Source organism: Phocoena phocoena, chromosome 19 (genome assembly GCF_963924675.1).
Source record: "Phocoena phocoena chromosome 19, mPhoPho1.1, whole genome shotgun sequence".
Lineage (NCBI taxonomy): Eukaryota > Metazoa > Chordata > Mammalia > Artiodactyla > Phocoenidae > Phocoena > Phocoena phocoena.
The window spans coordinates 24398922-24424605 of NC_089237.1; the positions used below are offsets into that span (position 1 = coordinate 24398922).

Here is a 25684-nt window from a genome sequence, read left to right on the forward strand (position 1 = left end):
GCATTACTCTAAATAATGATACTTTTAATAGTTTCAAATTGAAGATTCAAAAAAGGTATTTTTCCTTCAAAGATATTAGCTATTATAAATAAAAATGATGAAGTTTACAATCTCAGAAAAAATTAAGAAAAAGTGGGACTGGGTGGGGGCAAATTTATTTTCCACAACAGGGAGCAAAAAATATAGTTCTATAAGGACTATGATCAATGACTATCATATCAAAAACCTCTGAAAACCTTTACGGTAAATAAGAGTAGAATTAATAAAGAATTCTAATTCTTGCTTTCTAAATTATTAAGGATTACAGGCTAAAAGAAAATTAAGAGCAAAATGTGTTAGGCCTAAAACTAAGGCCCAATATATTTTTTTAATTAATTAATTAATTAATTTTTTGGCTGTGTTGGGTCTTCGTTGCTGTGCGCGGGCTTCCTCTAGTTGCAGCGAGCGGGGGCTACTCTTTGCTGCAGTGTGTGAGCTTCTCATTGCAGTGGCTTCTCTTTATTGCAGAGCACAGGCTCTAGGCTCGCGGGCTCTAGAGCTCAGGCTCCGTAGTTGTGGTGCATGGGCTTTGTTGCTCCGCGGCATGTGGGATCTTCCCAGACCAGGGCTTGAACCTGTGTCCCCTGCATTGGCAGGCAGATTCTTAACGACTGCACCACCAGAGAAGTTGTAAGACCCAATATTAAGTGTTGCTTTGATACGCGGTGAAACTGGGAGGGCCTTGAATGGCCTAACTATAAGTTCTCTTCCCTACTCTCCTCCCTCCAGTAAGGTCCCCTAGCCGAATAACCCTCCTTATCAAGGGGACCAGGAGAAGGTCCCTGGGTTTCAGTTCCCTTTAACCTGCACAATTATTCAAATAAGCCAATAACATCCTCCCATGAAAACCAGGGTTTATCTCACCCTTTTGATACTATAACGCTTGCCTCCCACAGCCCCTGGTTGTTCACTCTGTTTCTGAGTGTAACCCCCATATGGCCCTGCATAGTGTGCTGTGCCCTCCTCCCCTGGACAGTAAGCATATGTGACTAATAAAACTGCCCAGAATTGGGTGTCATGTGTTCAGCCATGAATGGTAATCCTTCCCTCACCAATGGGGTGAACAGGAGGTGATTAAAACACAAGAAGATATAAAAAAGCAGAAGGCATCAAATAAGTTGACAAAAGCTGTGCCAACCCTGGTACTGCAGAGAGAAACAGAAAATAGAAGATTTTATCAATTCAACAGAAGGTAGAAAAGGAGAAAAAAAGTGGAGCAAAAGGATGATGAGCAGAAAATATAGCATAATAGTAAAAGAAAGTCCAAATAAATAATTAATACCAATAAATGTGAACTGCTTAAACAGACTTCAGAAGACACACATTATCACATTGGGTAAAAAATAGAAATTCTATTGTATGTTATTAATTTTTTCTATAATTCTGGAATAATCTCAGCTATCATATCTTCAATGTTACTTCCCTGACATTTTCTTTATTCTTTTCTTCTGCAAGTCCTATTGGACATATTTCGGAGTCTCTCAAGCTATTCTCCTGCCCTTTGAACTGCTTTCTCTTATTTTTAACCTCTTTATTTCTCCTTGCTGCATTCTGTGTAGATTCTTTAGAACTATCTTCCAATTCACTACTTTTATCTTCAACTATATTGGTATAAAATTCATCCCATCTTTTGAGATATTTTTTATTTCATGACTATACTTTTATTTTTTTTTAGATTTATAATTGCTTATATTTTGTATCTATATGTTCATTTCATCTGCATTGACTCCTATTTTCTTGTCAAATGTTGTCTTCATTTATCTCTTTGAGCATCCTTATTTTCAAATCTTTGCTAGGTTAGTCCAAAAAGTCAAACTCATCTGTGAGCTCATATTTCACTTGTTGAGTTGGTTGTCTTTTATGGTATTTGATTTCTTCATCTGCTCATATGCTTTGGGATTTTGGTTTACAGGCTCATTATGGCAGGGAGCTTTTGATTTTGCTTTGTGCTCTGTTTTTCTTTCTTCTTTCTTGTCTGGTGGATTTAATTTTATGGTCATATCCACAAGATTAGTCCAGAACTGGTCTTTTGATGGCCACTGTGAACTTGTGCTCTTCATTGATTTGGGGGTCTTGCAGACTCAGTCACAGGGTTGACTCACTTCTTGGTTGTGAAGCTGTCATTCCTCTGCTGTCTCCTTAGGCTTACAGTTTTGTCCATAGCTCCTTAGAGCTGGTCAGTTGTCCTTTTTTTAGCCTCCTTTCACAAGTAAGGTGGCCTCACTCCAGTCCCTGGTTTCAGCCAGAGAGTCTGGCTCTATCCTCTCTTCCATGCGCAACATTTTAGCTCCCACTACCCCACAGGCTTTTGGCTTTGGCCTTACTCAACACCAGTTAGTTTTCCTTCTTGTCTGCTGAGATGTTTATCCTGTTTTCTGGCCTGCTTATGTCTTATTAATGCCTTTTGAAACTTTTTCTCTCATTGTTATATGTTTGGAGCATACAGAGGGTATGTCAAAACATGAACTTTCCAGCCTTCTTCTTGGAGATGGAGCTTCTACTTACAATGGAAACATACCCGCAGATACATTTCGGGGTGAAAGAGCAGAGCACTGAGACTGCAACCCTGGGAGTCCAAGTAATGGGCATTTTGTCTGGGCTTAGGGGACTGGGCAGGGATGTGGACCAGACCAGTAAAACCCCATCTGGACAACTTCTATTTACAGACCAGCTTCCTACAGAGACCCCATGTGGCAGTAAGATGATTTGCCGGAGCAGAATGTTCTACCCAAAGTGCTTTCCTACTCCCCTGCTTGGAGCTGGGAGCCAAACTGACACCTCCTTTGTGAACTGCATGTGTCCACCACAGGCTTTTTAGACAACTCAGAGGACCAAAGAGAAAGATAGTACTGTATATGGGCTCTCAGCTGGCTAAATAGAAAAATGAAAGAGCTATGGCTTTTTCATTTTGGAATAATCCATACTGTTGACACACAATATATACAAAATAATGGAGAAAGAAAAATAACAAAGATATAGTGGAGCATTTAAATTCTTCTCCAGAAAAAGATTCATAAATTTCAATATTGACCCAAAAAAGAAGCACAAAATTCTGAATAGATCAATAACCAAAAAGAAAAGAAAAAAAAAAAAAAGAAGTTACTGAAGAAAGCTCCCTAAAAGACTCTTGGGTTCTGTGCTTTTGTTGACAAGACTTTTCTAATGGTTAAGGAACGGGAATGTCTATTGTTGTTATGTACAACAATTCCTATTGTTGTATAAATTATTTCAAAACACAGAATAAAGAAACAATGCTCTGGGCTTCCCTGGTGGCGCAGTGGTTGAGAGTCCGCCTGCCGATGCAGGGGACGTGGGTTCGTGCCCCAGCCCGGGAAGATCCCACATGTCGCGGAGCGGCAAGGCCCGTGAGCCATGGCCGCTGAGCATGCGCGTCCGGAGCCTGTGCTCCGCAACGGGAGAGGCCACAACAGTGAGAGGCCCGCGTACTGCAAAAAACAAAAAAAAGAAATAATGCTCCTCAATTTGTGATGTAAACTCTGATTCTTAAGTCTACACAAAAAAAAAAGTAAAGAAAGCCATAGACCAGGGATTGCAAACTCAAGTGTCTGTAAGCTCCAGAAACTATAAATGGGTGAAGTCGACTGGTGTGTGAAATGACTGGGGAAAGTGGGAGCTACAGGAACTGAAAAGTGTGCACCTCTTATTCAAGAATTCAAAACCAAATGCTTCAAAATCCTGTGCTGGTCACATAAACAAGTCCCATGAGTCACCAGTTTGCAGCCTCTGGTACAGGTTGATCTATGTTATAAGATAGATGTAAAAATCCTAAATAAAATACTAGCAAGTTAAATTCAACCTACACTACAACTTTTTAAAAGCCTACTAAGACCAAGTTACATTTACTCTAAGGGATGCAAAAACGTTTTAATATGTGGAAATTATTTTAAAAATAACCCATCATCTCACATTGAAAAAACCTATATGATCATTTCAATAGATGTTGGAACTTAATACGTGACAAAGGGAGGCCCAGGAATCCAGAGCTGGGTTGGGTGTGAGCTGGCAAAGTATGTCCCAAATGTTGCATATAGGGGTAAAGCCAGGCCCAGGCCCAGCAGACAGACAGCCCAGTGAAGTGTCGATCCAAAGAACTGGACACAGAAGCAGAAATTAGATAAAGGCAAGAAGACAGGGCCTGCGGAGATGCTTGGGAAGCACAGCCTGGGGACTTTACTGCAGGAGCCTCCCTGTCATCTGGTCCTGAGTCAAGTTTGGACTCTAGCTGCTGAAAACACTGGAGACATTTGAAAACATTCAGCATTCACATATCATAATATTTCTCCTAAAACTAAGGTCTAAGGATAATGTCGTCACATGAGAAAGGACACATCACAGAAGCAGCCCACTTAAAACTAAAAAATGCTTTCCTGCTCTGATTTTCTGAGGAGCCATTTTGTATTTTCAAGACTTCCTACAATAAAAGAAAATGAAGTACAGTGGAAGTTATAGGGGAACCTGAGGGAAGAGGAGACAGTGGGGAGCAATGAGCCTTGCATTTTATATGGTCAAATCTAAATCAATCAAGGCATGTTATACCTCAATAACCAATTTATTCTATTTTTTTAATTTTTAAAAAAATTTTTTAATTTTTGGCTGTGTTGGGTCTTCATTGCTGCGTGCTGGCTTTCTCTAGTTGCAGTGAGCGGGTGCTACTCTTTGTTGTGGTGCGCGGGCTTTTTATTGTGGTGGCTTCTCTTGTTGTGGAGCACAGGCTCTTAGGCACGCGGGCTTTAGTAGTTGTGGCACGCGGGCTTCAGTAGTTGTGGCTTGCGGGCTCTAGAGCGCAGGCTCAGTAGTTGTGGCACACGGGCTTAGTTGCTCCGCAGCACGTGGGATCTTCCCAGACCAGGGCTCGAACCCATGTCTCCTGCATTGACAGGCGGACTCTTAATCACTGCGCCACCAGGGAAGTCCTAATTTTTAATTTTTTTGGCTGCACCGCATGGCTTGTGGAATCTTAGTTCCTTGGGCCCCCCGCAGTGAAAGCATGGAGTCCTAACCACTGGACCACCAGGGAATTCCCAATAACCAATTCATTTTAAAAAATAGTAAAATCTAAGTGGGTACTGATAGAGTGACAGGGAATAAGTACTAAGTCAGGACTCCACACCTCTACCTCGTACCATACACACAGAAAATTTCAGATGGATTACAGACTTAAATGTAAGATGTAAAATAAATATTGTAGGAGAAAATATATGAGACCATATACCTCATCAAGGATCAGGGAGATCTACCTAACCAGAAGAGAAAATGAGAAGACATAAAACAAGAGGAACATAATTGATTCCAAAAAAAGTTAAAAATGTTTAAAAGACCTTAAAAAGTCAAAATGCAGTGATAAATTGAAGAAAACTTTCAATTTCAAAAGGATGAAAAAAAGTCTTAAAATTGACAAGAAAAAGACAAATAATGCAATAGCAATAGATAAACTCATGAAGATTATGAAGAGGCAATTCTGGGAAAAGAAAACCCAGTCAGGAAACCAACTGAGACACTCCCCAGCAGAAAATCACAAATTTAAAACCAAGGCATTCACTTCTCACCTATCAGATCAGCAGAAATTCAACGGTGATAACAACTGCTGTTGGAAGGGATGCAGGAAAACCATACTCTCATACATTGCTGTCAGAAAATTTGAATTGTCTTTGAAAACACAATCTGGCAATAGCTATTACCATGTAAAATTCCCCTTTCCCCAGTAATCCCATTCCTGGGAAACTCTACCACAGAAATGAACACATTAGTGCATAGGGATAAGTGTAGAACCACGTTATGATAGCCTTGTGGTAGTCACAAAGACTGGAAACCAAGTGAATGCCCATTCAAGAAAGGAGTGGCATACTATGCAGCCATTAAAAAAGAATGGGTTTAAAAAAAAAAAAAAAAAAGAATGGGTTAGACCTGTCCCATCTGTTCTGGGGGAATTTCTACTATGTGTTTATGGTCAAGGGAGAAAAGCAAGATACAAAGTGTATGTAAGTAAAAAACCCATGTGTGTGTGTGTGTGTGTGTGTGTGTGTGTGTGTGTGTGTGTGAGAACTGTTACAAAGGTGGAAGGAAGAAAGGAAAGAAGGAAGGTAGGAAGGAAGCCAGACTGTTAACATGGAAGGGAAGGGGAGAGAAATACTTAAAAGTAAGTTTGTATATTTAAAAACCATGTGTGTAATGTGATGCCGTCCATGCAAAATCTATACACATAAAGAGATGGGGAAAGGATCATCACCAAAATATTAATGGTGATTATCTCAGGGAGTGGGATTGCAGGTGACTTTTGCTTTTTTCCTTATTTTTTCCCTATGTTTTAAATGTTATATAATGAGTATATATTATTTATACAATCAGTGGAAAATCAAGTTATTTTCATTGTTGGGTGCAGGGGAGTATGGGCAGGTAGACAGCCCCTGGGGGACCTGATTTAATGAGCACACAAGATCAATATTTAATTAACATATCAGTCGCTGGCATGCCAACTGATGTTCTTCAAAATCTTGAAGTGTAGTTTCTCTTAAGTAGCCAAACTGTCGTCTGAAACATTGTTTACAATTCTCCCACTTAACTAATGCTGAAGAACAGAATGATTACAAATACAAAGGGGCAGGAGATGAATAAAGGAGGTTTTATTTAAGTGCCATCAAATAACTGCATCTCCTGTGCTCATCACAGCTTAGAATTTCCTCATTAAGCTTATCTTCAGGCACCTTCCAAACCCTTTTATCATCACTTTCAAGCTTTTTTTTTTTTTTAACCATTTTTTTCCAGACGTCTGTGCAGTGATTCTTAAAATCTTCATTATAAATTTTAAACCTTTGCTTTGCTCTTTTTATTGCTTCCTTCTCACGGAGCTTGGCTTCACTGCTGGGGATGCACCTGGCTATGCTGGGCACTGCTCTCCCTCTTCTCCCCTTCCCTCTCTCAGTAGACCTGCCAGGTTCAGGGGAGGGCTGCAGAGGTTCAGGCCTTGTCTATGGCGGTGCCTGAACACAGCAGCCTCTTCAAAAATGTTAGGATCAGCTCATGGAACAGGAAGTTGGGCTTCATTTGATCTTTCTTTCGCAACATTTACTGAGCATTGCTGGGTGTCCATTACCGGGCCAAGGATTCGAAGGTGAAGAAGGCATGATTCCAGAGAAATCACAACGAGATATGCAGACAGTGCTGGGTAAGCACTTAGGAGGATGCCACCGATGGGAAGGGGGAGAGGAGCAGGGGAGCAACTGCTAGGGCTGGGCACAGCCAACGGCACGCGCAAAAGTCTGGTGGTTCTCCAAGTGTGTTCCCAGACTAGTAGCATCAGCATTACCTGGGCACTTGTTGAAAATTCTAATTCTTGGGCCCCACTCTTGACCTACCAAGCAGAAACTCTGGGAGTAGGGACCAGCAATCTGTTTTATTAAGTCCTGCGGGTGATTCTGACATACCCTGGAGTTCGGTAACCACGGCTCTAGTTGAGGTCTGAGGATGCCTAGGATACGAGGGAGAAGAGAGAGGAACCAAGGCTTTGTGAAGGGCCTCAGATGCCAGTCAAAGGAGTTAGACTTTGCCCCGTAGGTGCGGCCTCCGTGCTTTTTAAGCAGGGCTTGTGGCACTTAGACAATCTCTCCCAACTCGGCGTTTCTGGGAGCTCTAGCATTCTCTGCTTGCACGAGGGCGGAGAGCCAGCTGATTTCTGCGGGGCTGAGTCCCCCACCCCCACCCCCGACCCCAGGCGGCGAGCCAGAGAGAGGTCGACTGCAGACCTCTCTGCCCCCTGGTTCCATGGGCTTGCCGTCCAGGAGGAGGTGAGCACACGCAGAAGGTGGGGCACTGACCAAGACGGGGAAGGGACAACCCGGGAAGCGGACCCGGCGCGAAAGGCCAGCAAACCGCCCGACGCGCTGCGCAGCGGGGACCAACAGCTCTGTAGGCCCAGGCTCCGCCCCTGGCCCACCGGGCGCGCCGTTTCGGGCCTGCGGGCCCCGCCCCCCGCCCCGCCCCAGCGCGCGCCGGGCGCTCCTCCCTTGAGAGAAGCCGTCTCTGCCCGCGCCCGTGCGCGCGCCCGCGGCCGGGTTGCAGGGCTGGGCGCGCGCCCCTCGTCCCGGGCAGGAAGATGGTGGCGAGCGTCCGGGTGCAGAAGCTTGTGCGGCGCTACAAGCTGGCGATTGCCACGGCGCTGGCCATTCTACTGCTGCAGGGCCTGGTGGTGTGGAGCTTCAGCGTCCTGGAGGACGACGAGCCGGGCGAGGTGCTCCGACGGCCGGGCGGGCAGGCGGGCAGGCCGGGCGCGGGGGCGCGCGGGGTCCTGGCGGGGATGCGGGCGGCCCTGGCCGGGGAAGTGGGGCACTGGCCGTTTGCGTGTCGCGCGCGGGCGGCCGCCTGGCTCGGGGCCTCGGACCCCTGTGGCCCGGTTCACAGGCGGGCCCGGGGGCCTACGCGCGGGGGCTGTGCGTGACCCGGAGGACCGGGCCGCGGGCCGGCAGGGGCGCGGGGCGGGAGGAGGGAGTCGTGGTGGGGTGGTCTGCACCCCGGGGAGCAGTGAAGGTCGGGCGCGGGTGCGGGGGAAGCGGGGCCGGGAGGCGGGGCTGGGCCCGAGCCTGCTCGGAGGTGGGGAACCCCAGGCCAAACTTTCTGAAGTTGGGAGGGGGCGGGAGTGTGCGCGCCGTGGGCGGAGGACTGGGGCCGAGGGACCCCGAGCAACCGCGCCCAGCCGCCCCTCAGGGGCAGTAGCCAGTGAAGAAGTGGAGCCTGGGGGTGGAACTCAGTGTGGCAACTGAGGAGAGGGAGAGTGACCCCGAGGGAGAGAACTGGAGTGTCCCTGAGACGTGGCTTCCTCAGCCAAGGGTCTGAAGAACCTGCATGGGTCTTCAGGAGAGGATGGCAGGGGAATTGAGCTGCTGAGGGGCCCCAGGACATTAGGGAACTGGGGACTCGCCCCCTCTGACTCTAAGGGAATGGGGACAGCAGCAGCTGGTTTAGCAGAACCCCAGGCCCTGGAGTAGGGGTAAACCCCGCTTAATCCCCAGGTCCTTGCTCTGAGGGTCTCACTCACTCATGGCTGATGTGGTTTCAGCTGGAGGCCCAGACATGCCTTCCCCAGTGTGGTCAGGAGGGTCCAGTGGTGTCTGAGACCATCGTGGAAGGTTGGCGAGGATAGGCCAAACCCTGGCCCTAAGCTGTGGTCCAGATGACAGGGCTTCCCTGCCCCCACCCCTTGGTTCTCGAGCCTCTAGGGCTTTGAGTCAGACACTCTGCTTGCCCCGTCCTCTTGGGCCTCTCCACCTGGCAGGGTGAAGGCCAAGGGAGCCCTGATGTCCTCTTCCCCTTCCTGCATGTGGGCAGTCTGGAAGGCCTGGTGTGGAGACTGGGAGAATTGCTGCTTTCGCCTATTTTGGGGAGAACCAAGAGACTAGGATGGTGAAGGGAGCTGGGACAGAGTCACATGAGAGAGACCATAACTCCAAAAGGAGCTGAGGTTGGGGTTGGGGGAGGCTGGCTCTGTGACATCTGAAGGGTGTGAGCTTGTTCTTTGTGGTCCAGTAAGCAGCAGGAAGGGGAAGAGAGTGTATGAAGATTTTTTGGGCAGATGAGACATTCTAAGATGGAAAGGGCTGCCAAGGAGTTAGGGACCCTCTGACCCTGGAATATGTGAGCAGAGGCCAGTGAGCGCTCTGGCGAGGGGCATGGCAGAGCATCAGAGGCTTCCCAGAGACAAATCTCTGGATGGGATGAGAGATTGTCCAGGCCTCAAGGCCCTTGCTGCCCTACCTCCCGCCTGGGATGGAGAACTGGTACAGCAGAGTGCTTGGGATCCTGCCTCCCCACCTCCTCGTCCAGCTTCCTAGCAGAACCTGATAGGGGAATCCCTGGACTAGAATGGGGAAAAGATCCTTGATGACCTAAAGGCTGTGTAGTCCAAGCAGCCCTTGGGGCTTGGACCCCTTCAGCAGCCACCTCAGTTGGACCATGCCACTTCACCATCCTGTGTCCTATTCCAGCATTGCTCCTGGTAAGTGGTGTGACCCCTGGCAAATCGCCTAACCTCTTTTTCATCCTCATCAGTGTCCGCGCCCCAAGGATGGGGGCAATAATAGCACCTCCATCGTTGGGTGATACCTGTGAAGTATTTGCAGGAGTTGCTGGCCCATGCTAAAGCATCAGTAAATAACTCTTATTATTATTTCAATACTGCACAGTGGTAACAGGGATTCATTCAGTCAGTCAGTCATTCAACAAATATTTATTAAGTCCTCCTTCATACCAGGCACTGTGCTAATACTGGGGATACAGAAATAAATATAACAGACGAGGTCTCAGCCCTCGTGGGCAGACAGGGAGAGACTGACAGTGAAAAGGAAACAATAACAAGAGGGCTGGTTTAGATAGGTGGTTGGGGAAGGCTTCTGCAGGAATTGGCCTGTGAGTTGAAAGACCCAGTCAGCCTGGGGAAGAGGTAGGCAGAGTTCAGGAAGAAGGCCCTGAGGAGAATGGGCTTAGCTGGGTGCCTTCAAGGAATGGAAAGGAGGGTGTGGTGCGATCCCTGGAAGAAGGTTCAAGAGTTAGCCCAGGGCACATCCTAGAGACCGCAGTGAGGGGCTGGGGTTTTATTCTAAGTGGCTCTAAACTAAAGGGGTCTAAGCAGCGATGGGTGAGATGTGCATTTAAGAGGCACACTCTGCCCATCTGTGAGGGCTAGACTGGAGACCAGAGATGGCCATTAACATCCAAAGAGCCATTTTATGGTTTTCAAAGCTTTTACAAACATTGTCTCACCGTTCACTTTATGTACACATTTAGTTTTATTGTAACAAAGCAACTTGTACACTTTTTTTTTTAAATTTATTTTTGCTGTGTTGGGTTTTCGTTTCTGTGCGAGGGCTTTCTCTAGTTGCAGCAAGCGGGGGCCACTCTTTGTCGCGGTGCGGGGGCCTCTCACTATCGCAGCCTCTCTTGTTGCGGAGCACAGGCTCCAGACGCGCAGGCTCAGTAGTTGTGGCTCACGGGCCCGGTTGCTCCGCGGTATGTGGGATCTTCCCAGACTAGGGCTCAAACCCGTGTCCCCTGCATTGGCAGGCAGATTCTCAACCACTGTGCCACCAAGAAAGCCCGCAACCTGTACACTTTTAACGTTTGAAACCGAGCATCATCTTTCCTTTCCAGTGAAACAAAAAGAAAAATTTAAAAATAAACAGGAACAGGGCTTCCCTGGTGGCGTAGTGGTTGGGGGTCCACCTGCCGATGCGGGGGACGCAGGTTCGTGCCCCGGTCCGGGAGGATCCCGCATGCCGCGGAGCGGCTGGGCCCGTGAGCCATGGCCGCTGAGCCTGCACGTCCGGAGCCTGTGCTCCGCGACGGGAGAGGCCGCGGCGGTGGAGAGGCCCGCATACCAAAAATAAATAAATAAATAAACAGGAACAAAATTACAATAGAGAATGTCAATTGCAAATAAGATCCTACAGGTTCTGCTGATTCTCCCATCCAGTGGCAGGGCTCAAGTCATCATTAGGAGAGAATTTTATTTTAAAAGTGTCATCTTAAACTGCAAGGATGTCCGTTAAACATCACAATGAAACATGCCAAAGGAGAAGCCATGTTGTCAAAATGCCCACTTAACCCACCCAAACATCTCAAACCCACGCTTTGCTGACCTTCTATAACCCCATGTTTTAAAGTTTTTTTTTCCTTTTTTTAAGCAAGAGAAAGTAGACAGATACATGTTGGTAAATGCTAACTGTCCATATTCACATAGAGACACAGTGTAATCTCTGAGCCCAATATACAGAGAAAGGAGGAAAAAAGCTAGAATTCTATGCACTACTACATAGGGGCCTAGCACCCTCCAGCTTCCAGCAGAGCTAAGGGAGCAGAAGGTTTTTCTTTTTTCCCACAGAGCATGGTAGTGTTGATTCCATAAAGTTTTTGTTGAGACAGGAAGGGATAAAAATGAATTTGAAACAGAAAGGGGTAGAGATTCTTTTCCCACTGAATTCTGCTCAAGGTATTTCCCCCCAAAATAAGTTGTGAGCCATGGTATAAAGGAGAAAAGAGACCTCAGAAACAGGGCAACTGAGCACAAGAGAAGGAGGAAAAAAAAAAGACTGCAACTTGCTCCCAGGGACTGGAGAAAATTAAAAAAGGAAAGTTGGAATCCACCAGTGTTCCATTAGTCATCTTCTCCTTCATCTTCCTCTCCTTCCTCCCCCTCATCTTCATCTTCTTCACCTTCATCCTCATCCCCTTCTTCATCAATATCTTCCAGTCCTTCTTCCTCTTCATCATCATCTTCTTCTCCTTCCCCTTCCTCGTCATCCGTGTTCGGAACCAAGTAGTACTGTGATGGATTTGGCCAAATATCATCTTTGATGACCTCTCCTAACTCATCTGCACCTTTTGGGATTTCCGTTTGATTTCAGTGGACTTTGAAGATGGATCGCCACTCTCATTCAGATGAAATTCTTTGGAGAGAACTTTATTTTCAAAGTAAGGGTTTTCATCAAAATAAACATCTATTCTGTAACCTGATTTAATACCTTCAAATGCTGTCACTTCGACTCTTGTCAAATAATGCAGCGCCTCTTCATCCTCCTCCCCGAGCAGTGCAGACACTTGTGGGGGGTTGACAAATGTTGTTGCCTCCAAATTTGGGATTTTGACGATCAGTTCTGACCTCTTCTGAAAAAATGGTTGGCGGAGTTTGTTATATTTCTGTCCTACGTTCAAAATCTCCTCACTGGCTTGTTCGTTAAGTCTGTCTATTTCATTTTGTACTTCATCAATCTGTTCAGTTGCTTCTTGCTGTTCTTTTTGGAGGGGAGGCGGCGGCGGGCGGGCAGGCCGCTCAGCTCCCTCACTCATGCTCTGCGCTCCAGCTCGCTGCTCCATCCCTCACCGCTTACTTTAAATGCTCTGAGAAGTCCAAGGTGGTGGGGTGTGGGATAAGCATTGCTGTATTCTCTGTCTCCATGGCCCAGAGAAGGATTCCAAGGAGAAGCTGCAGAGCTAGGAAATGTCAGAGGACTTTGAATTCCTCCTCAGTGGGGAGAGGGGGCCTCGGAGGCCAGACTGCCTCCAGGCAGGTGTCTCAGGGCCAGTCCCCATCCTCAGTAATTAGAGGGGACTCTGACCTCAGGGGCGACCGGGGTCGGCTCCTCTGGGGGCACAAATATGGGCCCTGCTGCTGCACATATAGACATTCTTGGGGTGTTTATATGTGGTGGGGGCTGGCTGCCCACCAGGAGCCCCCCTCCCAGTTCTCACTGCGGCCTTCTGGTCTCCCAACCCCCTCTGGGATTGTTCTTCTCAGGGTCAGCCAGCTCCCTGCCGCAGTGCAGGGCGCCAACATGCCCATCTCCTCCCACATCCTATCCCCCACCACAGCGAGCCTGGCCCTGTGCCCTGCCGCCCTGACCAGCTTCCTCACTCGCTGATACTGACTTCCGTCTTGAGAACCCACAGCTCCTCTGCCATCTCCACCCACCTAAGCTTGAGAATGTCTTCCTCTGACCACTGTGTGGCCAGGTCCGACATCACCAGGTTGATGTATGCCCAGTTCAGTGGGGCTGCAGCCACCTTTCCTGAGGGCTTTCCAGTCCAGGGTGCCCTCCCCAATGTGGGTAACAGATTGGGATCTGCTGCCTCCCCCCAACCTGCCCTCCCCTTTGCAGATATCTCTTCTCAGATGGAGATAGACACCCCTGGCTCTCACTGGGCACCTCCCAAGAGGGCTGGTTGGGGTGCCAGGGTAGGGCTGGGGCCCTGGCCCTAAGGCAGTTGCCGTGCTCTGACAGAGGAGGAGAGGGAGGTCCTAGGGAGGGGAGGGACAGGGAAGACTCAAACCGATGGTCCAAAGTATCTGAAGGCCTTTGCTCCTCTCCTAACTTCACTTTTGTCTCTTTCCTATTCTCCTTCCGTTAATAATAATAGTAAGGATGACAGCATTTACTGAATGCTGAGCCTATGCCAAGAGCTTTTCATTCATTCACTCATTCATAAATTCATTGATTCAACAAATATTTATTGAGGGAATTCCCTGGTGGTCCATTGGTTAGGACTCCGCACTTCCACTGCTGAGGGCACGGGTTTGATCCCTGGTAGGGGAGCTAGGATCCCACAAGCTGCACGGCACGGCCAAAAACTTTTTAAAAAGAAAATATACATATATATATATATATATCGTGTCTCCCATTGCCAGACATTCTTCTGGGCTCTAGGAATACATCACTGAACAAAACAACAAACAGCTTTGTCCTCATGGACATTACATTCTTGTAAGGGGAGAGACACGGGATAACACAATATACATTTATACATGTAATACTTTATAGGATGAGAGAAGGTAATAAGTGCTATGGGAGCAACAAAGTGGAGGCTGAGGGAGAGCTGGAGTTAAATACAGTGGACAGGGTGGCCTTCCTGAGAAGATGCCATCTGAGCAAGGAATTGGAGGCAGGGGCTGTGGGTACATCTAGAGGAGAGCATTCCAGGCACAGGGGACAGTGAATCCAGGTGGGACGGAGGGACGCTGAGAAGGCCATCGAGGCTGGAGGAGAGTGAGCCTGAGAGGGTGGTGGGTGAGGTCAGGAAGGGTGAGCAGAGGTGGGGGGGCCAGACACAGCTCGCGTAGCCTTCGTAGGTTCACGGGCTTTGTCCTCAGAGGGGGACCATGGGTGGTCTCAAGCAGAGGAGTGGGGACCTGGGACCTGTTTCAAAGGAAACACTGGCTGCTGTGATGAGAGTGGACTACAGGAGGCCAGAGTAAGAGCAGGGGGCTTCCAGGCAGGGGTGGTAACGATGGAGGCAGTGAGAAGCGGTCCACTTCTGGATGTACTTTGAAGGGAGCCCCGACAGGAGGTACTGATGCTGGAGTGTGAGGGAAACAAGAGTGGAAGTGACGCTCCTAAGTTTTTGGCCTGAGGGACTTGAAGGATGGAGAGGTCATTAACTGACACGGGGAAGACTGAAGAAGGAGCCTACTGGGGGAGGATCAGAAGTTCGCTTTTGGATCTGTGGGTTGACAGGTCTAGCAAGCTCCCAAGGGAGGCATCAAGGAGGCCGACAGTTAGACATTTGAAGGTTCAAGGGAGCGCCCCAGACCAGAGAGAGAAATCTGGGAGTGGATGGAGTTAGGAGACTGAATGAGGTCACCTGGGGACCTAGGACAAGGCAAGGCCCCAGGGTGGCCTTGGGAGATAAGGAAGGGTCGGCCAAGAAGACTGATAAGGAGTGGCCACACCAGGGAAACACCAGGAGGGCATCCTGGAAGCGGAGGGAGGGGGGTGCTTCGGAGGCTGTGGTCCAGTGAGTCATGTTGCTGGAAGGCCAGGCCAGAAGAGGACTTGCACAGAGAGTGTTGAGAGAGCCAGGGGACAGCTGGTGGCGCCACCTTTCTAGCTGCACTACCTCATGCTCTATCTCATCGGACACTCACACTTCCCTCCTGTATTTTAAAGCGGAGGGAACCTGCTCAGAGAAGGTAGGTGACTGGGGGGGAGTGGCAGAGCTGGCCAGGGAGCTCTGGTGACTTCAGAGTAGCCAAACAGTGCCTTTCACTCCTCCATCCTTTCCGTGTTTCATCCACCTGACACCAGCCAGACATCCTATGCGCCAGCTACTCCCCCGGGCACTGGGGTAATGGGGCTGAAATGACAGCCTCTCCCCAAGGGGTGGGGTTGGTTGGGTAGAAGAACGTCCCACCCTGGGGCACACGGGATGGCTTCACACAAGGAGACTCAGGGCTGGATCTTGAAGGATGGATGGGATTTGGTCAGGCAGGGAAGTGGGGGGGGGGGTGTGTCACAAAAGGGGGACAGGGAGAGCTGGGAAGAGGGTGGGTATACGCACTTTCGAGTGTGACCGGACCATTACGGAAGTGCCTGGGTTTGACAAGAGGCTGTAGGAGCCAGGAAGCAGGGGTGGAGATATTGAGGCCAGCATTCAGCTTTCCCTTCGAGAGAGACCCTGCCACAAGGAGCAGTGAGTTGCCAGCCTGCAGCTGCAGGGGCCTTCAGGCTCTGCCTCAGCCGTCCAGCCATGGCCAGGCACCTCCTGGGCCACCCCCAGCAGTGGTACCGCGGCTCCCATCTCTAGGCCGTCTTTGCCCTGGAGCTTCCCACTAGGTGGTCGAGGCCCTCTCCAAGCCGAGCTGTCGTCTGAAGCTCTTCCTTCCCCCTCTTTGCACAGGTGTCAGGCCGGCTTGGCTATCTGAAGGCTTGCCCTGCTGCTTCCTGCTCCTGCTTCCTCATCTTCCAGAGTGTGACCCCCCCAGCCCCCGGTGAATCCCTTGCACTCTGACTCTCTCTTGGTCTCTGCTTCCCAGAGAACCTGACCAGTAACGGGGTCTCAGATTCCACCTCTGTCCTCCCCACCGGGCAAGACCCCTTTGCTCTGTTGTGGCCTCAGCACTCCCACGCAGGAATACTGTAGTCAGTAGAATGCTCTCCTTCTGAAGAGCACCGTCTCCTCCCAGTCGGGCCCAGGTGGGAGTGCTAGGTGGACGCTCTTGTCTGCAGGGTCTCTGCATGTTTCTCTTAGGATATATGTGGATATTCGTTTTCATAGTTGCTGAAAAAGAAAGTGTTGTCTGAATCCAAAGCGCAAGAGAGATTCAGTGCCCTGTGATCTGTGCGATCGTGGGGACGCGGGCGCGATGGTGCCTTCGGGGAGGGCGACATTTCCTCCGCTGGCTGGTCAGGGAGGCCTCCCAGCAGAAGTGCTCTTTGTGCAGAGTCCTCAGGCAAGCAGTACTTTTCTAGATCAAGGGTGGCAGGGACTTCCAGGCCTGAGGCCCAGCAGGAAGCTGAAGGAGCTGGAGGAGAGTGACTGTCCCAGTGACTTGTGTCCGCCTATCTTTTACAGAAAGGAAGGCAGAAGAAGCCACGGCCGCTAGACCCCGGTGAGGGCTCCAAGGACACAGACAGTTCAGCCGGGCGGCGGGGCGGCGCGGGCAGAAAGCATGGGCGCTGGCGGGGCCGTGCTGAGAGCCCCGGCATGCCCGTGGCCAAGGTGGTACGGGCAGTAACCAGCCGGCACAGAACCAGCCGGCGGATCCCCCCCACCCCGCCCCCAGCCGCCCCAGGCCGCCAGAACCTGAGTGGGGCAGCGGCCGGGGAGGCACTGGCTGGGGCGGCTGGCTTCCCACATGGAGACACAGGGAGTGTGGAGGGCGCCCCCCAGCCCACAGACAACAGCTTCACGCCCAAGTGCGAGATCGTGGGCAAGGATGCTCTGTCAGCACTGGCCCGGGCCAGCTCCAAGCAGTGCCAGCAGGAGATTGCCAACGTGGTGTGCCTGCACCAGGCCGGGAGCCTCATGCCCAAGGCTGTGCCCCGGCACTGCCAGCGGGCTGGTAAGAGACAGGCATGGGCAGAGAGGTGGCAGCCCGGGAGGGGCCGTGGCAGGGATCCTCACCTCCATTTCTCAGGGATGAAAGCTCAGAGGGGCTCACCTTGCTGCCCAGGTTGGGTGACGAGTGTACTAAGTGGCTGAGGTGGAGCTGGGGCCTAGGAGCAGTGGGCTCTAAGTGCAGGGCTCCTCCTTTGGAAGGCAGGCAGCCCCCTCTTCCCGTCTTGTCTCCACCCTGTGACCTGGGGCCAGACCTCACCGACGCCCCTGTTCTCTACTCTCAGGGAAGATGAGCCCCGGCATCCAGTGGGACGACGTTCGGGCCCAGCAGCCTGTGGATGGCCCCCCAGTACGAATCGCCTACATGCTGGTGGTCCACGGCCGCGCCATCCGCCAGCTGAAGCGTCTCCTCAAGGCTGTCTACCACGAGCAGCACTTCTTCTACATCCACGTGGACAAGGTACGTACTGTGTCCGGGGAGACCAAGGGCATCTGCGTAAGTAGAGCAGAGACTCAGCAGGTCATAGACAGACAGTGTCTCTGACCTGCTCGGGTGGTCCAGAGATAGGGGAACAGGAAATGGGGGAGCAGCCAGCACCAGGTGACGTGGCTGCTTCAGAGCTGGAGCCCTGGCCTATGCTCTCTCCATTCTGTGACACTTGTACTCTGCTCTGGGGTGGGGTGGAGTGGGAAGGTTGTAATGCTGGGGATCCATCTTCTACTGCTGAGTGTTCGCCACCACCTCCCCACTTCCCACAGCGCTCCAGCTACCTGCACCGAGAGGTGGTAGCGCTGGCCCGGCAGTATGATAACGTGCGGGTGACGCCCTGGCGCATGGTCACCATCTGGGGCGGGGCCAGCCTGCTGAGGATGTATCTGCGGAGCATGCAGGACCTGCTGGAGGTGCCCGACTGGGCCTGGGACTTCTTCATCAACCTCAGTGCCACTGACTACCCGACCAGGTGTGGGGTGGTGCTATGAGCCCTGCAGATGGGAGGGGGGCACGTCGAGGCACTCGGGGTTCAAGGGTCCTGATGGACTCCTTCCCTCCCCCAAGCCTCATTCTGGGATCTGCATAGCTCAGACATGGTCCCTTGGCCCCAGCAATGTTTTAGAGGAGGAGCTGGTGAAAGATGATGTGAGGATTGAGAGTGACAAGAGGTGGGGAGGAGGAGGACCCAGAGGTCTGTACTGGGGGTCATGGGTCAGACAGCAAGGGGTGGAAGAAGGATGGGGTGGTCTTCCTCAGGGGCCTCAGATGCCCACCACCCCAGAGCATCGACCTGGAGTAGGTCGCTTGGTCAGGACGACTCTCAGTGAGAAAGGAAGGGGCCAAGGAGTAAAGTCACTCTGGGCCAGTGACTGAGCCACTCTCACACACGCTCCCCACATCCCATTTCCACTCCAGGACCAACGAGGAGCTGGTAGCTTTCCTGTCCAAGAACCGGGACAAGAATTTCCTCAAGTCGCATGGCCGGGACAACTCCAGGTGAGGAGCCGGGGGAGGAGGCCCTGGTCCTGGGGTCTTGCCACAAGCCCTCCCACACAGGGGGGCTGGCTCTGCAGCCCCAGCCTTGGGTTGCAAAACCTCCAAACCAATCACAGATGAAGGAGCGCTAGTTCCTGGAAGGATGACGGCCTGGATCCCACTCTGCAAAACCCTCAGCCACGGGCCCATCTGCCTCCCACAGGTTCATCAAGAAACAGGGCCTGGACCGGCTCTTCCACGAGTGCGATTCGCACATGTGGCGTCTGGGCGAGCGGCAGATCCCAGCGGGCATCGTGGTGGATGGCGGCTCTGACTGGTTCGTGCTGACGCGCAGCTTTGTGGAGTATGTGGTGTACACGGACGACCCACTTGTGGCCCAGCTGCGTCAGTTCTACACGTACACGCTGCTCCCAGCTGAGGTGGGTGGCCGGGCCCGCACCCAGGCCAAGAGCGCGCGCGGTGGGTGCCCCAGCTCACCCTCCACCCTGCCTTGTCACCCGCAGTCCTTCTTCCACACGGTGCTGGAGAACAGCCCAGCCTGCGAGAGCCTCGTGGACAACAACCTGCGGGTCACCAACTGGAACCGCAAGCTGGGCTGCAAGTGCCAGTACAAGCACATCGTGGACTGGTGCGGCTGCTCCCCCAACGACTTCAAGCCGCAGGACTTCCTACGGCTGCAGGTGCTTCCCTGTGGCCCCCAAGCTCTGCCCCTTGATAGGGCCTCACCCCAGCTTTCGCCAGGTGCTTTCCAGCCAGAAATGATCCACAGTGGTCCAACCAGAGAATCTGGGGGCCCCTCGCTGGGAGCAGCCCTCAGGGGTCGGGGGCTACACTGGCAGCAGGAAAGGCCCTGGGAGGCTGATCTCCAGGCAGTGCCGGGAAGGGCGGCTCCCCTGCTGTGTTCTCTGGGACCTCCAGACCCCTTCACCCTCCTTGCCTCTCTCGCTCCAGCAAGTCTCCAGACCCACCTTCTTCGCCCGGAAGTTTGAGTCGACTGTGAACCAGGAGGTATTGGAAATCCTGGACTTCCACCTATATGGCAGCTACCCGCCCGGCACTCCAGCCCTCAAGGCCTACTGGGAGAACACCTATGACGTGGCCGATGGCCCCAGTGGGCTCAGTGATGTCATGCTCACTGCTTACACCGCTTTCGCCCGCCTCAGCCTGCGCCACGCCGCCACCGCTGTGTCCCCACTGGCCAACGCACTCTGCAGGTGAGACCTCCTTCTGACATTTTGCAGACCCCCAGTGTGTAGTGCCCTACGAGGAGGCCAATCAGAAAGAGACAGCCCCTGCCGCCAGGGAGCCCCCAGTCTGAGGCAGGGAAAAACGCAAACAAAACAAAGGGGGCAAAAGCCAGGCACATTGGATCTGGGGGTATGAGATCTGGGGCAAAGAAAGCACCTGGGGATGGGAAACCCCAGAGCCCCCTCCCTGGGACTCCAGGCCAAGCTAGGTGTGCTGATGGCATCTCCCTTTCTCCCTGCTGGAACCTTCTTAGGTTTGAGCCCAGGGGCTTGCCGTCCAGCGTGCACCTGTATTTCTATGACGACCATTTCCAGGGCTACTTGGTGATGCAGGCGGTGCAGCCCTCAGCCCAGGGGCCGGCAGAGACGCTTGAGATGTGGCTGATGCCCCAGGGGTCGCTGAAGCTGTTGGGGCGCAGTGACCAGGCCAGCCGGCTCCAGAGTTTGGAGGTGGGACAGGTCCTCCCCTTGCCTTCTCCTGTCCCCCAGCAAGACTCGGGGTAGTGGGGAGAGAGGGACAGACACTAAGGGAGGGCTAAGGACTGGGTTAGGCCTTTCAGAAATGGATTCACGGGTCTTCTTTCCCAGTGATGGCAGCCTTGGGGTGCACAGAGGACATGCAGTCAGCAGGGAGGGGCTTTGGTTCCACTACAGTGCAAGCCCAGTCTTCTAAACTCCAGGGATTTTCTGCTAAAGGGACTTGGACATTCCAGTCGGGCCAGAAGATTAGGCTTTTGAGGGTCTCCTTAGCGTGGGGGTGGTCTCTGGGCAGGGCTTCGAACCTCATCTCTGTCTTACTGCCCCCAAAACTTCAGAGCAGGTCAGAACAGGAGCCTAGAATGAATCTCAGAGCTTAGTAAAGAAATCCTAGTCTGAGCCCATTGTTTTGCAGATAGGGAAACAGGACCAGAAAGAGACAGTGACTGGCCTGAGGTCACATAGGAATGAGAGGTAGCAGCAGGTAGAGAGGACTTTACCCCGGCTCCTGCCCAGCTGCCTCCTTTGCTACAGGTTGGCACCGAGTGGGACCCCAAAGAGCGTCTTTTCCGGAATTTTGGGGGGTTGCTGGGGCCGCTGGACGAGCCTGTGGCCATGCAGCGCTGGGCCCGAGGCCCCAACCTCACAGCCACTGTGGTGTGGATCGATCCCACCTATGTGGTGGCTACATCTTACGACATCGTGGTAGACGCGGAAACCGAGGTCACGCAGTACAAGCCCCCACTGAGCCGGCCCCTGCGGCCAGGGGCCTGGACTGTTCGACTGCTTCAGTTCTGGGAACCCCTGGGTGAGACCCGCTTCCTCGTGCTGCCCTTGACCTTCAACCGCAAACTACCTCTCAGGAAAGGTAAGGATCTAGTTCCCAAATGATGCCCAGGAGCCAGGCCGAATAGGATTTGCCAGACAGGTGACCCCAAGAAGCTGACCATCAGAGTAGGGGAAGGGGACATGTTGTGGCCTTGATCATTCATCCGTAAGCATCCCAGGGCCCTGCAGTATGGTATGGTGCTTCGGAGGCAGACTTGGCTCTAGAACACAGCTCTGACACTTTAACTGGGCTTTTATCCTTGGCAAATTACTTGGCCTTCCTGAGCCTCAGTCTTATTACATGTAGAGTAAGAGTAATACAACTGTTAGAGACCTCCTGGGTGCATGGAACACAGATCCACTGAAACTAGCTTCAGTGAAAAAGGGGAAATTATTGGAAAAATGCAGAGCTCTCCCCCACGGAACCTAGGAAATGACTCAGGTCCCAGTGGGACCTAGAGGTGCTTTCTGTCTCTCTGGGGCCACCTTGTCCCTCATCCTGTGCTCTGTGTATCAGCCTCAGGCTCTGGTTTCTCAGTATATTGATACATGGCCTCTCAGTGCAACAGAGACTGACCAGGGCCTCTTGGTCTGCAAGTTCCACATTCTTAGGACAGCAAATCTGATTGGCCATCCTCCCAGTCCATTGGTAGCCAGGTGGGCAGGGTCACATGGCCCTCCACCCACTTGGCTAAGGATAAGAGAGCAGACTCTGAACACAGGCATAGGCTGCAGCTTCCTGCAAGGGGGCCCTAATACAAGTAACTACCCCCTGGGAGATATTAGGAATGAGTATGTGGGTAAAAGTGGCTGGTATATAGTAGGCGCTCAGTAAGTAGGTAGATGTTTCCTTCTTCCAGCCACATCCTATCACAGAGAAGGTGGGTCAGAGCAGAGGTAATCCAGAGGAGGACGGGGTGCTGGGGTGGGGCAGCGGCTGAGGCGGATCAGAACAGGCAAGCTGCGCCCTGCTCTCCTAGGACTCATAGCCTGATGGAGGAGACGGGGCAGGGGAGGCAAGCTTGACAGCAGGAGGGCACTGGAGCTGAGCCTCGAAGGAGCTGGATTTTTATAGACAGAGAAGGGTATTCTAAACTGAGGGGACAAAGTTAGCAGGTGTCTGGTGCGTGAGGGGAACAGAGGGTGGAGGGGAGTAGGATGGCAGGGGGTGGTGGGAAGGAAGGCTGGCAAAGTAAGAAGGGCGCCACAGCTGGAGGGCCTGAGTACTAGGCTTCTGAGGGCTCTGGGAACCACTAGAGGTGGTTGAGAAGGGGCATGGGTGACACAAACCAGACCATTACCAGAAAGTAACCTTACTTTCTAAGGTGCCTTGAACCCACTGTTTTATTTAACCCTCAAGTCAGGAATACAGGGATTACTGTCTTGATTTTATAAAACTAAGTGTTACGGGCACAGAAAATTCGGTGGATTAGCCCAGAGTCACCCAGCAAGATGCAACTCAGTGGTAGAGTTGGGACAGGAACTGGGGTGCCCAGACCTGACTCCCAGGGTCTGGCCTTCATGGAATCATTTGGGTGGGGCATGCTTACTCCTGCTCTGTACCCCCAGATGATGCCAGCTGGCTGCACGCTGGGCCACCCCACAACGAGTATATGGAGCAGAGTTTCCAGGGACTCAGCGGCATCCTGAACCTGCCTCAGCCAGAGCCCGCAGAGGAGGCTGCCCGGCTGCATGCGGAGCTCACAGGCCCTGCGCTGGAGGCCTGGACAGATGGGGAGCTGGGTGGCTTCTGGTCTGTGGCCGGACTGTGTGCCATGGGCCCCTCTACCTGTTCCTCCCTGGAGCTGTGCAGACTGACCAGCTGGAGCTCTGTGTTTCCCGACCCCAAATCAGAGCTGGGGCCTGTCAAAGCAGATGGACGACTCAGGTAGCAGGGTCCCAGCCAGCGCCTCCGGAGGACCCGGGGAATTGCACCTTACAGACGATGGAGGGATATCCCCTTCATGTGCAAGAACCAGAGGCCCAGGCAGTAGACCCGTGTCAGCCATCAAGAACTGTAGATGGCAGGGAAGGTGGGCTTAGTATTTACCACCGCAAATGGCTCTGCTGGGGACCAGGATGTTGGCAGGAACGTGGGGTGAAGGGCTTCAGCTTCCACAGCCCACTCTTCCTCACCTTCCCCTCTTATTTTTTTTTTTTTTTTTTTTTAAGAAAAATGGGTAGTCGGGGGATGAACTGGAAACAAAAGATGTGCAATAGGGCTCAGAGCAGCCCCAGGAAGTGGGCCATGGCTCTGGGGAGCAGGGGCCTGACGAGCCCATCTGCTGCTGCTCTGGAGGGGGCTGGGCCTGCCTCGCTCTCCAGGGCTTCATCCCCCAGCCTTGGCCTGTGCTGCTAACTGCTGAGGCTCTGCAGGGGTCCAAGTGCTATGCCAGGCTCTGAGGCCTGGAGAACAGGTGATTTAGGGGAGCACTGCAGAGCTGGAATCTAATGGGTCAGCCTCTCCTCTTATAGCCAGGGGACCATAGAAGAGGGGGTGGGGTTGGCTCTAGGGCTTTCCAGCATCCCCTGCCCCTTGATGGGAAAGCAGGGCACCAGGGCCTACTGAGACCATTGCGGAGTCTCCCAGGTACCCAGAACTGCAAGCAGGGCCTGGGGCGAGCCCTCATGAGCAGCATGGGAAGAAGACTCTGCCAAGGCTCTCAGAAGAACCTGGAGTAGCATTGTGCCTGAAGCTCAGTGTGAAGTCTGAAATATGCAACAGGAGAAATATATCTCTATCTCTCTCAACTGAGCCTCTGTGTTTTTCCTACTGGGTGTCAGACAGCCATCACTGTTGGGCCCTCTTCTCCTAAAAGTCTTGGCTGGTACTTTAGCAGAAGGTGGAGGTCTCATTCCCCCAGAGTGGGAACAGTTTAGAATCCATCAAAGAGCTAGAAGGGACACAAGAACCCATCTAATCCAGATCCCTCTTTTTCTGAGGGGTAAACAGCCCCAGAGAGGCTCAGAGACTTCCTAATTGTCACCCAGTGGGCCAGCAGGAGACAGTTCTTCAGAGTCCTGACACGGCACTTCCTCCCTTGCTGCCAGGCCAAGGCAGAGGCTTGCTTCTCCGTCTTTGGAGTCACCAGGGCCTATCCCGGAAGCCCTCGCTGTTTCCTGCCCAGTTCTGAGTTACGGGGCAGCCCCAAGAACGGAGGCAGTCCCAGCCAGGGCCTGGTAGTTACCATTGCCCCATTTACGAACAGGAGCAGCGGCGGCATGGGTTCCTAGCCGCTGCCTTAGGGCCTGGGAGGGCCATGTTGGAAAGGTTTGTCCAGCCTCCCTCCATTTCTCAAGCCCTTTCTCCCCTCCCTGCCATTGTCAGCCATGGCTCAGTATCAGTCCTTCACACCTTAGTGTGGGAGCAAAGGTGAAGGCTTCTTAGACCTTTAAAATCACCCTATCAGCCAGTCACGCTGACCCGGTCAGCTCAGCTTGGGAAACAAAGGGCTGAGATCCAGCCCAGGCTGCCATGTGTCAAGTTTTTCAAGTTGCCAGGAGAGGGCACCCCTGACCACCAGTGGCAGCGTTGGCGTTTCGGTTTGTCCAGCCACTGTGCTGACCTTGCGTGGAGTATCTCATTTCATCCTCACAGCCCTTTAAGGCAGGCAATTTTATTATTTTCCTTTAGCACACCAGGAAACTGAAATGATGAACCCAAAGTCAAAGCTGTTGGTTGGTGGCTGCAGGCTTCAGGTGGAGGCAGGAGGACTCCACGCCACTCTGTCACTGCATTCTCCTGCTGTCCTAAGGCAGGTAACGAGGAAGGCGCTAACTGCAAGCACTCCAAGGAAATACTGTTTGGGTTCAAGGGCTGAGATGATTGCTTTTTTCTGGCTCCTATTTTATAGAACATCTGAAGTTCTAATCTGGTTCTCTAAGAGTTTTTTGTTTTGTTTTACATCAGCTTTAGATCGATTAAAAAAATTAATAACTGTGTTTAGCGTATCAGGCACAGGCAGTAAACATCAGAGCATTTAGACTCTGCTGACTAAGGATTCACAGACCAGCCAGCAGGTTTAACCCAGGCTGTGGCTATGCAGTTGTTGGGCTAGCACAACTGTTTCCAAAGGCTTATTTTTGGAACTTAGGTGGGACATGCTTTCTGTTTCAGCCCTGCCACTCCCATCCTGCTACACCAGGTCCCAGTCACCTGCTGTGACCGTTTCGAGCTTAGCCCAGTGGATGGGGATCCAGACTGAGGGCTCTGAGCTAATTGCTCTGAGGTGGCAACCCAACACTGGTGTGGGTTCAGAGGTCCCTC

The 25684-nt window shown here is 52.0% G+C and overlaps 1 protein-coding gene and 1 pseudogene across 1 annotated transcript; one reads left to right on the forward strand and one right to left on the reverse strand.

Moving 5' to 3' along the window:
* The first annotated feature begins 8149 nt into the window (after positions 1-8149).
* Positions 8150-24165, forward strand: XYLT2 (xylosyltransferase 2). Its single transcript, XM_065896654.1, has 11 exons — positions 8150-8284; positions 16891-17380; positions 17661-17836; positions 18136-18338; positions 18785-18865; positions 19068-19284; positions 19369-19545; positions 19817-20079; positions 20367-20562; positions 21124-21457; positions 22987-24165. Exons 1-11 carry the CDS (start codon positions 8150-8152, stop codon positions 23307-23309), a joined length of 2595 nt encoding a protein of 864 aa, XP_065752726.1. The 3' UTR covers positions 23310-24165.
* Positions 12200-12918, reverse strand: LOC136138326 (protein SET-like; annotated as a pseudogene).
* Positions 24166-25684: the final 1519 nt, after the last annotated feature.